Source organism: Podarcis muralis, chromosome 4 (genome assembly GCF_964188315.1).
Source record: "Podarcis muralis chromosome 4, rPodMur119.hap1.1, whole genome shotgun sequence".
NCBI lineage: Eukaryota > Metazoa > Chordata > Lepidosauria > Squamata > Lacertidae > Podarcis > Podarcis muralis.
Window position 1 is genome coordinate 11,491,522 of NC_135658.1, and position 14,449 is coordinate 11,505,970.

Here is a 14,449-nt window from a genome sequence, read left to right on the forward strand (position 1 = left end):
GCTTCGAGAACACTGTCCCACCATCTCGTCCTCTGTCGTCCCCTTCTCCTTGTGCCCTCAATCTTTCCCAACATCAGGGTCTTTTCCAGGGAGTCTTCTTTTCTCATGAGGTGGCCAAAGTATTGGAGCCTCAGCTTCAGGATCTGTCCTTCTAGTGAGCACTCAGGGCTGATTTCCTTCAGAATGGAGAGGTTTGATCTTCTTGCAGTCCGTGGGACTCTCAAGAGTCTCCTCCAGCACCATAATTCAAAAGCATCAATTCCTCGGCGATCAGCCTTCTTGATGGTCCAGCTCTCACTTCCATACATCACTACTGAGAAAACCATAGCTTTAACTATACGGACCTTTGTTGGCAGATCTTTGTTGGCAAAGATCCTCCTTCATGGATCACTGCCTTGCCGTGGCAAAGGGGCTTCAATAACTCAGAGAAGCTATGAGCTATGCCGTGCAGGGCCACCCAAGATGGACAGGTCATAGTGGAGAGTTTTGACCAAACGTGTTCCACCTGGAAGCCACTCCAGTATCCCTGCCAAGATAACTCCATGGACAAAGGCAACAGGATAAACCTACACAAATCTGGAGTGGAGGCCCTAAGGCATTTGGATGCTTGTATGCTTCCTTCCGGCAACTCCTGCAGCCAAACTGGTGCCAAACGTCTTGCTCTGCTTTCCTTTGGACCACATCAACGGGGCCGAGGGTGTGTGTGTCTTGTCATCTGAGCAGTCCAGGACCTCAATAACACTCCAGGGATATCACGTTGGTACCACTAACACAGCAGTTTAACTTCACCTCCCGAGGCACACTCCGTTGTCTCTCGGGACTGATGGATGCCAATGAAAAGGATTGCAGCAGCAAACATTTCTATTTGATCAGAAGGCAGACAGGGTAGCCAATGCAGTGCTCTCCAAATGGTACTGGGACTTCTAACTCCCATCATCCCTAGTCAGTGTGGCCAACGGTCTGGGCTGATGGGTGTTGTAGTCCAATCACATCAGGAGGGCACCGTGTTGGCTATCTCTGGTGCACATTTCCAATGCAGGGTCTTAGATTGTGTGTGTGTGTGTGTGTGTGTGTGTGTGTGTGTGTGTGGGAGAGGATACACTGCAAAAAGTTAGGCAATCATTGGTGACTCAGGAATAATGGATGCTTCACACAGCGTTACAGTTGATAGAAAATGCCTTTTCTAACATAGTGCTGGCTGTGTGACACATATGCATAACTAAGAAATGAAACAATGTCTTTCCCCCCCATTTTCAGCTATTGTTTTTTCATGGATTTAGATTCATGTAAACTTAAGCAATTCCTTGATTAGTCCACTTAAATCTCATATATTTTATCAACGGAGATTTCTTTGATTAGGCAAATCCTACCAGTTGTTTTTTTTTTTAAATGTTAATTTTTCATGTGTCCCCCAAGCCACTTTAAATTGCGAAAATAAATAAATAATTAAGAAAAGGGTTGCTTTGAGCTACTAGCAAGGACCCAAAATATTTCCCCGAAGTGATAATTTATAAGCCCGGAGCTTTTTTTGCATCTCTCGACAAACTGATAGACCTGGAAAGTTAATAGTGCCGTTTCCTTGATCTCATACATATTTACTTTCCCCGAATGCAGCCTTTTCAATTTACATAGCTTGCTGGGTATGAGCTCGAAGAAACAACAGAACTGGGAAAAGCCGGGGACTTGTCTTTTTTTTATTTTTTAAACTTATTTTACAAGCTTATCTGCCAGGCATGCTGGAATCCAACGCAGCCAGTTACAAGCCAAGGAAGGGGAGGTGGCCCTTTAATGCAATCTGTCTTCGCATGGGGAGAAAGCGTTGTTTGCAACATCTTGCCCTGATGCTGTGTTATTAAATCATTGCTTGGCTCTGCTGTGGCCCATCTTCCTTGCCCGACTGCAGTGTCTCGTAGCGAAGGTCAGTTGTGGGAGAAAGCAAAGAGCAGCGAAAGGCTTTGGTGCAAAACGATGCAAGGAATTCCAAAATGGCAGCACTTTGGAACACACATGGAACACACACTTTGGAACACACATTCCTCCTCTGTTCGCCACTGTGGATACACAATCTTGACTGCCTGTCTTCAGGTGCCGTGGCAGACTTTGGGCTTTAACATTTCTGTGGCGCCCTAGGCAGTGACAAAATTCGGTGCCCCCTTTGCCTCTGGCCTTCCATTGTTCATCATTGCTGCAGCATCCCCCTATTGGCTTGGTGCCCAGTGAAGGCGACCCCCTAAATCTACCTCTGTCAGGCACTGATATGGGTGGCACAGTGGTCTAAAGCACTCAGCCTCTTGGGCTTGCCGATCAGATTATCTACTTGCACTTTGACAAGCTTTCGAACTGCTAGATGGGCAGGAGGAGGGACCGAGCAACGGGAGCTCACCCTGTCGCGGGGATTCAAACCGCCGACCTTCTGATCGGCAAGTCCTAGGCTCTGTGGTTTAACCCACAGTCCCTTCCCAAGGGATAGGCTTCTTAGAAAGAAGCATTCTCAACCCACAAGCCAGGTAGGTTTCACACTGGGATCTCCCTCTGTTTCTGAAAAATCTCACCCCATTGCTCCTTTCACCCAGTGGCTGCTGGGTAGAAGAGGCAATGCAAGATGCCAGATAATCTGGATTCCTTTTGCCTGCTTTATTCCCCCTCTCTGCATGTTGCAAAGCCTTCGAGTGATAATTTCCAAGTCCCTTTCCTTCCCTCCCATCGAATTGTAAATAACATAGCTCTGGGAGTGAGGGGTTTCCCCCCCCCCTTCTCCCCAGCAGAGACAATTGCAGATTGTCTCCGCTGGTGACTGTTGTTAACCGGCGTTTCCCTGCCAGTCGATCAGATACGGGCAGAAACAAATAATGGCGACGTGAGCGGCAAGCTTTAAATATCAAAAATATGCAAATGCCTATGCAAATTAGTCCGAGACCCAGAGGGGAAGTAAGCATTTGTGCAGAGAGAAGTGTGTGTGTGTGTATTTGTATAAGGAGGGGAAAGGCCATGCGTACTTTGCATGAGTAACACAGGAAGCTGGTTTTTTACGAGTCAAAACCGCCGTTGCATCTAGCACCAGTTCTGTCTACTCTGACTGGCAGCAGCTCTCCATTTTTCAGGCAGGATATCAGGGATTGGAAATAGGACCTTCTGAATGCAAAGCATGGACACAACTCTCCCAAATGCTAAAATCCTGCCCCTTTTTAGATGCAAAGCATTAAAAAAGTTGAAACAAACAAACAAAAAAATTCCTTCCAGTAGCACCTTAGAGACCAACTAAGTTTGTTATTGGTATGAGCTTTCGTGTGCATGCACACTTCTTCAGATTAAAAAAGTTGTATCAGGTTGAACAGGGGGAAGGAATGCTATGCGAGTGGCTGTTTAACCCTCTCTTTGAGGGCATTGGTCTATTAAAGATTCTCCCCAGTTGGTTTTCTGTCATTTAAGGAAAGGGCATTGTCCCTCTGTATCTTTTTCCCCTCTTGGGAGAAAATGGCAGCTGAGGAGGAGGATTTTGAACAGACAAATTGGGGGCAAGGGAAGTTTTACCCTTGCCTGCCCCTCCTCCAAACACATTGGTTCTCAAGTCTGCCATCCGTGGTTGCTTTGCATTTAGCGGTGCCTGCCCAGAAAATAAACTACAGTGGTACCTTGGTTCTCAAATGCATTGGTACTCAAACGGCATGGAGCCCAAACACTGCAAACCCAGAAGTAAGTATTCCAGTTTGCGAACAATTTTCAGAAGCTGAACGTGCTCCGTTCTGAGTGTTACACTTCTGTTTTGAGTGCCACACTTCCGTTTTGAGTGATATACTGAGATCTGGCTGTTTTTAAGATTTATTTTGCGTTTTTGTGGCTCTTTTTTGTTTGTTTTTGTGACTGTGTGGAACCCAGTTCAGCTACTGATGGATTCATTGTGTGACTGCACTACATTGTTTATTGCTTTCATTTTATGGATCAATGGTCTCGTTAGATAGTAAAACTCGTGTTAAATTGCTGTTTTAAGTGGTATCTGAAGAAGTGTGCATGCACATGAAAGCTTACACCCAGAACAAACATAGTTGGTCTCTAAGGTGCTACTGGACTATTTTTATATTTTTTATTTCGACTGCGTCAGACCAACATGGCTACCTATCTGAATATAGAATGCTGTTTTAGGTGTAGTTTCTAAAAGTCTAGAACGGATTAATCCATTTTGCGTTACTTTCTATGGGAAAGCGCGCCTTGGTTTGGGAATGTTTTTGGTTTTGGAACAGACTTCCGGAACAGATGAAGTTTGAGAACCAAGGTACCACTGTACATGCAACATGTAGTTTGGCCTTTTCACAAGCAAAGGCATTTATAATTATATATAAAATCTTTATTACGGTCCAGAGACCCAACAAATTGTTACAAAGCAATGCACAATTCAGACAGCCTACACCTCCAGGTTAGGGACGCGGGTGGCTAGGACTTGCCGATTGCATGGTCGGCGGTTCGAATCCCCGCGGGGGGTGCGCTCCCGTTGTTCGGTCCCAGCGCCTGCCAACCTAGCAGTTCGAAAGCACCCCCGGGTGCAAGTAGATAAATAGGGACCGCTTTATAGCGGGAAGGTAAACGGCGTTTCCGTGTGCTGCGCTGGCTCACCAGATGCAGCTTGTCACGCTGGCCACGTGACCCGGAAGTGTCTCCGGACAGCGCTGGCTCCCGGCCTCTTAAGTGAGATGGGCGCACAACCCCAGAGTCTGGCAAGACTGGCCCATATGGGCAGGGGTACCTTTACCTTTACCTTACCTCCAGGTTAAACAAGCATTTTGTTCAGACTTAAAGATAGGGATCATTGGTTCTTGAAACCACCGATAAAAACTTCGCCACTGCTAATGTTCTAGCGTTTGTCCGGTCTTCCAATAGGAACCTGACATAGTGAGCCTCTGATTTCCTGGGAAAGGTACCAGCAAGGGTAATATCAGTTTAGTTCTGACAGAGTGATTTATAATTAGAAAAGGCTTTGGCTGGCCTGTAAGCTGACTTGTAGATGTGCTGAAATTCGTTTTAACTGGGTTTTTTTTAATGTCTTACTTTTTCAAAATCTGGCATTATCGCTGCTTTAATCACAACACGATATTTTGTTAATGCTGGTTCTAACGTATGTACGCGTCCGTTTGGCTCATAGCTGTCAACTTACAGATTTGAAAATAAGGGACCAGCAGCCTTGGAAATAAGGGATCAGCAGCCAAAATAAGGGATTTTGTTTAGATTATTCAGAAATCCAGCACTCATGGAGCCATGCTGCTTTTGCTGCCACTGACTGTGTTTTGCAGGGGGTTGGACTAGATGATCCTAAGGGTCTACAACTCAGACCAAAGAAGAGTGGCAGACAAAACTGATGAACGACGTCGAGATGGCAAAGCTTACAGGCAGAATTAGAAACCAGGAAGAGGACCTCTTCAATAAAGAATGGGGAAAGGTTATAATTTAGTTGAAAAGCTATTGTAAAGAGTTACATACATTGGTAGGATTGACAGAACACTTGTAGTAAAAAATTGAACTATGGATGGACAAATGATTTATAAAAATAGAGTTATGAAAGGGATGCAGAGGGGGAAATCACTACATTAAGATGCTGCACTGGTTGGAGGGTATGCTAAGCAGCACGTCGGGGCTGCCGTCGTCCTGGCGCGAGGAGTTCCATCAGCCCTTCCCCGCCCGAGAGAGAGGGAGGGAAGGAGAGAGACTCTCGCCCACGCCACCCGCAAGCCTAGCATGAGGCGGTTGCAGCACCGCAGCGGCCGCTGAAGCGCCGTTCTTCTGCGTCCCTCCCCATCCCCTCCTCTTCCTCCTCCCTCAGGCCGCCTCCTCAGCTGCCGCTGCCGCCTCCGGCTTCCCATGGCAGCGCGGAAGAAGTCTCCCAAGAGAGGGGCTGCCTGCCTGCCCGCCGCCACCCATCACCTCAAGACGTGCCCCTGAGTGGGAAAAGGGAGAGCGGAGACGCGGCAGCTCGTCTGCGTGCTCTCTCAACACGGAGGACCCCGAGCCGCTGCTTCCCTCCCTAGCCGGGCGAGCATGAAACCCGGGAAATTTAAGGGACATCATCAGTAAGGGACAGCAGCGGGACACAGCGCTGGGATAAGGGAGTTTCCCGCCAAATAAGGGACGGTTGACAGCTATGGTTTGGCTTGCTTGTTTTTCCCACGTTGAGCTGGGCTTTGAGACCACAACCTCCCTGCTCAGTACAGACAAGCTGGACCTGCGATCAGAAATGCCCTTTCTCCCCCTTGTGGTCCTACCTGTATCTCCGGGACAATGGGACCTCTCTCCGAGCAGGAGCTGGCGAACGCCGTCAGAGGGGAAGGCGAGACCACAGGGTTGGGCCGGGCGAAGTTGCTCAGGTCGCAGCTGGGGATGTCGTTCTCTTCGTGCCTCATGACGATGGTCTCCATGACGAAGAAGCGGTCCCACGGCAGCCAGAGGGTGTGCTCCTGGGTGATGAAAGGCGCCCGCTCAAAGTGCAAGATGATGGAGATGCCGCCGTTGGTCACCAGGTCAAAGCTGTCAATGTAAACACAAGAACCAGGCGTTGGAAACCTGTGCAGCTCAACCCTTCACTGAGCTTCTCAGTTCCCAGGTCACGCTGGAAAGTGACCACCGGACGGAACCTGAGAACCAGTCTAATTTAAGCGGTGTACACAAGGAGCATTTTGTTATAGAATCAATGGAAACGACCATACTTTTCAGTGTATAAGACTAGGGTTTTTCTCTCTAAAAATTATGCTTAAAAGTGGGGGTCATCTTATACGTGGATAGTGCATAATGAGGACAGTTGGCCTTGGTGAAGATTTGACGTTTCCATCCCCAAATTTTTTTGATTTGAGTTTCTACTGAAATGAGGCTGCATTGTAATGCTGTATTTTAATCTTGTTTTTAAGTTGTATTTTAATCAATTGTTTTTATACCTGGTGTTAACTGCCCTGAGCCCGGTCTTGACTGGGGAGGACAGGGTATTAATAAAAATTATTATTATTATTATTATTATTATTATTATTATTATTATTATTATTATCTGCTACTGCTGTCAGCGGGCATTGTGCATATTATTTGTTGCTGAATCAATGGGTGGTGTTGATTGGGTGCTCTTGAGGCAATTGGGCGGGCGATTGGGAGCATCTGCCAGCGATGGGACAGACAAGAGGTGGATTTTTGCGGTGTATGAGCAGTTTTCAGCAATCCCAAAAAATTCAACAACTCTGGGCAGTCCTCTGCAAAAAAGTGCCATCTTCCCCCATTTTCTTAAATTTGAGTCCCCCAAAATAGGGGGCGTCTTATACATGGAAAAATGTGGTAGTTGTTATTTTTTGGTCTGCACACAATCCAGATCTATGGTGTTATGTACTGAAGTTCTCACCCTGGGCCGGCAGGGGGATACTGTAGATAGTTTTCACTCAGGTCCACCTATGCAAATAGGGGATTGAAAGTGACGTTCAGTGATTGGCTAGTTACAGAAAGTGGTTACTGTTACGTTCTAGTGGAGCTCTATATAAGCAGGCTGGCTGAACCCTTCAGTTTAGTTCTGTTCTGGCCTGTGAATAAACAACAGCTGTTTTGAAGAATCGCTGTGTCGTCTGATATGTTCACCCACAACTTAACATATGGAGTATTCTTTGCCCCTGAAAAGCACTTCCTGAGAAACCGGCTTCGTTCCAAAAAGAAACACTCATTGCAGATTGATTCTGCGTTCCCCCACAGCGTGTCATCTTGACAACGAATGAAAGCAGACATAGGGGGTCCCAACAACGTATTCACACCTGCCCAGTGGTGCTGTGGGTGGGCATACACCTAGGCTGAAACCACCAAGATTGCTGGACAATATAAAGAAGACGCTATGGAAAAAAAATGAGATTTTCAGAGGTGAATATTCTCTTGAACTGTATGCCCATTGTATGGAAATTGACAACAGGACAGCGAAAATAGATTCCATCTGCCCTAATGGGGGCTGAGAGACTGATGCTGATGAACTGGAAGAACAGAGATAACGATTCTCCTTAATCAATGGCTTGACAACACGGCAACATTGGCAATTTATGAATGGACAGCTTATTGACACAAACTTTCTTTGGATGAATACAATGATACCTGGAATGAGCTTACGAAGAATATATTAGGTTATTGGCAATTATATGTGTTTTAGGATAATAAGAATATACATATGTACCTGTTTATTTAACTTACATGCAGAATTCATCATGCAAAAGGCTGGGCTGGATGAATCCCAAGCCGGAATTAAGATTGCCAGAAGAAATATCAACAACCTCAGATAAGCAGAGGACACAACCTTGATGGCAGAAAGTGAGGAGGAATTAAAGAACCTTTTAATGAGGGTGAAAGAGGAGAGGGCAAAATATGGTCTGAAGCTCAACGTCAAAAAAACTAAGATCATGCCCACTGGTCCCATCACCTCCTGGCAAACAGAAGGGGAAGAAATGGAGGCAGTGAGAGATGTTACTTGCTTGGGTTCCATGATTACTGAAGATGGTGACAGCAGTCACAAAATTAAGAGACGCCTGCTTCTCGGGAGAAGCGATCCCAAACCTAGACAGCATCTTAAAAAAGTAGAGACATCACCTTGCCGACAAAGGTCTGTATAGTTCAAGCTATGGTTTTCCCAGTAGTGATGTATGGAAGTGAGAGCTGGACCATCAAGAAGGCTGATCGCTGAAGAATTGATGCTTTTGAATTATGGTGCTGGAGGAGACTCTTGAGAGTCCCATGGACTGCAAGAAGATCAAACCTCTCCATTCTGAAGGAAATCAGCCCTGAGTGCTCCCTGGAAGGACAGATCCTGAAGCTGAGGTTCCAATACTTTGGCCACCTCATGAGAAGAGAAGACTCCCTGGAAAAGACCCTGATGTTGGGAAAGATGGAGGGCACAAGGAGAAGGGGACGACAGAGGACTAGATGGTTGGATAGTGTTCTCGAAGCTACCAGCATGAGTTTGACCAAACTGCGGGAGGCAGTGGAAGACAGGAGTGCCTGGCGTGCTCTGGTCCATGCGGTCACGAAGAGCCGGACATGACTAAACAACAACATATTAATACGGTTATGTAAAACAATTTACCCCTTTTTTCCAATCTCGCTCACTTTTTTATATCTTTTCTCACTTGGTCTTTTTATAAATGAAATTATTCTAATAAAATATCAGTAAAAATAAAGATTGCAACCCCCACTTCTTTCTTTATGCACCTGGGGCAAGTGCAGGATAACCCATGAAGAGGACAATAAAATAACTACACCCATCCTCCGTTGACGGCAGTCTAGAATGCAAATAGTACAGTAAGGATAGGCCTAAACAGTTCCACATTGGGGGAAACCCACACTTTTGTGCTTTGAATGGGTTAGTGTGTACAGCCCTGGAGACAAAACCTGGAATCATCCCAAATGTGTGCTTTAGAGAGGACAGATTTTTTTTTTTTGCCATGAAGTGATAATAAAATGCTTCCATTTTTAAAAACCTCTTTATTTATATATATAAACGAAGTGAGATGTTTATTCTGCAATTCAAATAGGGACATCAAAAACTCTGGCCGTTCGCTTTTAAAAGCCTCCATTTGTTGCTTGCCAGCGAAATTAAGAGCATTTAAGTCTTGATGAGGGCATTTTTAACAGCTAGTTAGCATTTGGCAAAGCCTAGAAAGCAGCCTGGGGCTGAGTATGAAGTGTGTGTGTGGGGGGAGAGAGAGACTACAAAAAGGACTGGGGTTGTTTTCCTTTTAAATACTAAAAATAAAAAGGAGTTCAACAAGCGGCTGGAAAAAAGAAGGGTCGTTTATAAATGAAAACATCTCTTTGCCTCACTGGCGAGGGGAGTTGCTAGGAACAGTGAACTCTAATGAACTTTAGATCTGTGCTTCCTTTTGGCACAACCGTGAAACTGGGGGGAAAAAGGGAAGGAATCGATCTCAAGCAGGTGAGGAAAACACAGAGGCGACATTGTTGTTGCGGGAGATGCAGCTAGTCACCAGCTCCTGCCTTCGCCTTGAAGTTACCTTGATGAGGCCAAGAAGCGATGAAGGAAAGAGAAAGAGAGATAAGACCCAAGCCGGCGGAATCAAAACGAAAACCGCCAGCAAAACTCTCCTCCTATCAAGAAGGATCAAAGCGTTCTCTCTGACAAGGGCCGCCGATGATGCCCTGGCCTTTACGAAAGCTCTTTCAGAAGCGTGTGGTCTGCAGTCCTACCTAGTCAATGGCTCAAAGCGAGAATTTTGTTGCTGAAAAAGGAAGAGCGAGTTTTACAGCTTGGCCCTGCGAATTTTCCCACTGAGGTGGACATGCACACAGCCTTAGCAGGGCTCTCCCTAGTGCCCTTGGAATGCCCCGCTCCTATATTCTCCTGGCGTGGCTAGGACTCAGCCACAGCACCGGAAAACAGCCGCAACTCCACTGAGGTTTCCAATGTTTCAATGCAACATGCACCTGAGATGCTTAGAGGACGCTGGTTCCCTGTAGCTTCACTTCTTGCAGTGAGGGAACCGCCAGAAGGCCCTCGGCACTGGACCTCAGTGTCCGGGTAGAACGATGGGGGTGGAGACGGTCCTTCAGGTCTACTGAGCCAAGGCCATTTAGGGCTTTCAAGGTCAGCACCAACACTTTGAATTATGCCCAGAAATGTACTGAGAGCCAATGCAGGTATTTCAGGACCAGTGTCATATGGTCTTACAGCCGCTTCCAGTCACCAGTCTAGCTGCCGCATTCTGGATTAGTTGTAGTTTCCAGGTCACCTTCAAAGGTAGTATCGGGAGTAGCAGCTTTCCTTAGAAGTTGGAAGGTTCTAACTTCCCCACCTAATTCACAGCCTGCTTATTTATTAGTGCCAGTCCACACCCAGCAAGGAACGAAAGGAATCTGCAAGCACCCTATGAAACAGACAAGCTGAGTGGCTGGGGAAACCCAGATGGGCGGGGTATGTATGTATGTATGTATGCATGTATAAATAAATAAATAAATAATAATAATAATTCACAGCCAAGCCTCTGCTTTGAAGCCAGCCTTGCACTTCACACAACGAAAAGGCAGAAAGGGGCCCACATACATACCTGCCATCCTGCCTGCTGATAGTGTAGCCGAAAAGAGGGTTGTTGACAAAGCTGATATTCACGCCAACGAGTGGGGTCCCGTCTGATGTCATCACCTGCCCACGAATCACACAAGGGTGGCTGCAGGGAGGAGAGAAAGCGCCACAAGCTTAATTTTTAATCCTGTCCTCTGCTGTATGTTGAAGGAAAACCATATGAAAACAATGTACCGTTGGTACCTAAAGGTAAAGGTACCCCTGCCCGTACGGGCCAGTCTTGACAGACTCTAGGGTTGTGCACCCATCTCACTCTAGAGGCCGGTGGCCAGCGCTGTCCGCAGACACTTCCGGGTCACGTGGCCAGCGTGACAAAGCTGCATCTGGCGAGCCAGCGCAGCACACGGAAACGCTGTTTACCTTCCCGCTAGTAAGCGGTCCCTATTTATCTACTTGCACCCGGGGGTGCTTTCAAACTGCTAGGTTGGCAGGCGCTGGGACCGAGCAATGGGAGCGCACCCCGCCACGGGGATTCGAACCGCCGACCTTTCGATCGGCAAGCCCTAGGCACTGAGGCTTTTACCCACAGCGCCACCCGCGATCCCACCGTTGGTACCTAACTCCTACTAAATTAGCAAAAATGTATAGAAGAGCTACAAATATTTGTTGGAAGTGTAAAGAAAAAGAAGGCACATTCTGTCACATGTGGTGGGCATGCAATATAACAAGAGCATATTGGGAAATGATTCATAATGAATTGAAAAAAATGTTTAAAGTAACTTTTGTGGAAAAAAACCAGAAACCATTTTACTAGAAATTTTAGGTCCAGAAATAACGAAGGAGCAGAAAAGACTGTTTATGTACACAACGACAGCTACGAGGATACTTCTAGCCCAGAGATGGAAGGAAGACAACGTCCCTACCAGAGAACAATGGTTAATAATGATGATGGACTATGCAGAAATGGCAAAATAACTGGGAAGATCAGACAATAAATTTAATAAAAAATGGGAAAAATTTATAACTTATTTAGAAGAACACTGTAAACGATAAAAAACACTGTCAGGATTTTAACAACACTATGGTAACAATTGACTATTAAGGAAAAATGGAGAACACTGTATGATGCAGTTGAAAAAGAATAACTATGGAACCCATGGAGGCGTGGAGGAAAGTCTGGGATTCAGAGAATCCTATTTGTATATGATCTATATACGAATGCAAATGTTCAATGTAGAGCTGGATAAAAATATTTTTAAACATTTTTTTTCTTAATCCTGCCCTCCCAGTGGCCGCCCCTGGAGGCTTTCAACAATTTGAAATTTCGAGGTACAATAAAAAATAGACATGTATTAAAACTGCTAAGAACTTGACGATAAAAAAATATTATGTGTGTGTAATACGGTACACTTGAAAATAGAACTTACACCAAACCTTCGAAGTCTTATGAATTTGCACTAAATCTTCAGTACAAAGCCCCAGTTTAGGCAGTCGGCTCTGTGGTTTTGCTACTGCAGCCTCCGTTTGCGTATGGGTGTGTGGCGAAGGATGCATCTTATGAATCCTCCCGAGACAGACAGATGCTAACAAGCGATGCATGGAAGATACCAAACAATTGCTGGCAGATTTCCAGGGATCTCTGCATATTCACTGGAAGCAAAGCTTGCCCTGTAAGGTGCAAGGCCCTTTGCACCCTTAAGACGCAGAACTGAAAGCTGCTGAGGTAGAATCATAGAATCATAGAGTTGGAATAGACCACAAGGGCCATCGAGTCCAACCCCCTGCCAAGCAGGAAACACCATCAGAGCACTCCTGACATATGGTTGTCAAGCCTCTGCTTAAAGACCTCCAAAGAAGGAGACTCCACCACACTCCTTGGCAGCAAACTCCACTGTCGAACAGCTCTTACTGTCAGGAAGTTCTTCCTAATGTTTAGGTGGAATCTTCTTTCTTGTAGTTTGGATCCATTGCTCTGTGTCCGCTTCTCTGGAGCAGCAGAAAACAACCTTTCTCCCTCCTCTATATGACATCCTTTTATGTATTTGAACATGGCTATCATATTACCCCTTAACCTCCTCTTCTCCAGGCTAAACATGCCCAGCTCCCTTAGCCGTTCCTCATAAGGCATCGTTTCCAGGCCTTTGACCATTTTGGTTGCCCTCCTCTGGACACGTTCCAGTTTGTCAGTGTCCTTCTTGAACTGTTGCAGCCCTAGCTCTGGTGCCGTTTCTGGGAGAGCAATGTGTTGCAGCCCTAGCTCTGGTGCCGTTTCTGGGAGAGCAATGGGGTACGACTTCCTGCCACATGATGGTGGCTGTGCCCACTGTTGGAGGCTGTGCACCTCTGTATGAAAGCTGCTGGGAATTGCCGATGTGGAGAGCGCTGTGACACTCAGGTCCTGCTCACCTGCATCCTGTTATGGCCATATGGTTGGCCACTGTGAGAACAGGATGCTTGGTTACATGAGCTTTTAGCTTAATCCAGAAGAGCTCTTCCAGCAGAGAACGCTAGGGAGAAATACTCAAATTTTCTCTGAACTAAAAGGAGTGGCAGGAGCAGGGAATAGTCCTTCCTTCCTTCTTTCCTTCCTTCCTTCTCAGATTGGCTTGTTGAGCCGAGGGCTTCTTGATGTGAGAAGGGATGATCTCCGAGAAATGTGGCAACCATGCTTCTTCAGTCTCAACTGGGCATTGCTCTATTTTTTCCCTATTGCTCCTAGTCTCCGCATTTAGAACTGCTTTGATTTCCCCATTGCAGATCTGTTAGCAGCTGATTAAAGCTTGATCTCTACTACTGGTTATTCCTAGAACATCTAATCCCGCCCAGACCAGTTCTCCTCCTCTGAAGAAAAGCCTCTCTCTGATCTTGTTCTCTCCCCATCTGAGTTGCAGCCTAGAGGATGGCAGCCTTGCCATTGGGTTTTCATCTCATCTGCCTCTTTTATCTCAGGCCCCATCTGCGCACAATACGTTTTAAGGTACGACAGATCACTTTAAACCATTGTCGCTTCCCCCAGAGAATTCTGGGAACTGTAGTTTGTTAGAGAGTTCTCTGCTCTCCTCTAGTAAGAGGGATCGATTGTTAAAACACTCTGGGAATTGTAGATGTGCGAGGGGAATAGGGCTCTCAACATCTCTCAGCATCCTTATTGACCTACAGTTCCCAGAATTATTTGGGGAGAAGCTATGACTGTTTATAAAGTGGTCTGATACCCTTTGTGTGGTTGCAGAAGGGGCCTCAGATTCAACCACACATTTATCCTCCTTCTACCGCAAGCCAGCTATTTTTCATCATCTGCATGTCTTAAGTTTGTTTGCTGTTCAAGTAACTAATACAGTAGAAGATTGATTTACATGACTGGATGTGAGTTTAGCTGGAGGGATACACACTCAGCCTAATAATAATATGTGTTGAAGTCAGAAT

General features: G+C 46.1%; 1 protein-coding gene across 18 annotated transcripts in view; it reads right to left on the minus strand.

Moving 5' to 3' along the window:
* Nucleotides 1-14,449, minus strand: part of TENM4 (teneurin transmembrane protein 4) — a 625,655-nt gene that overhangs the window by 58,667 nt on the left and 552,539 nt on the right. For all 18 annotated transcript variants that reach the window (XM_077926940.1, XM_028725942.2, XM_077926946.1 and 15 more), the window contains 2 exons: nt 11,052-11,171; nt 6,249-6,510 (listed from right to left, as the gene is read on the minus strand). In XM_077926940.1, the coding sequence (XP_077783066.1) occupies nt 6,249-6,510; nt 11,052-11,171 (382 nt within the window). The remainder of the gene's footprint in view (nt 1-6,248; nt 6,511-11,051; nt 11,172-14,449) is intronic.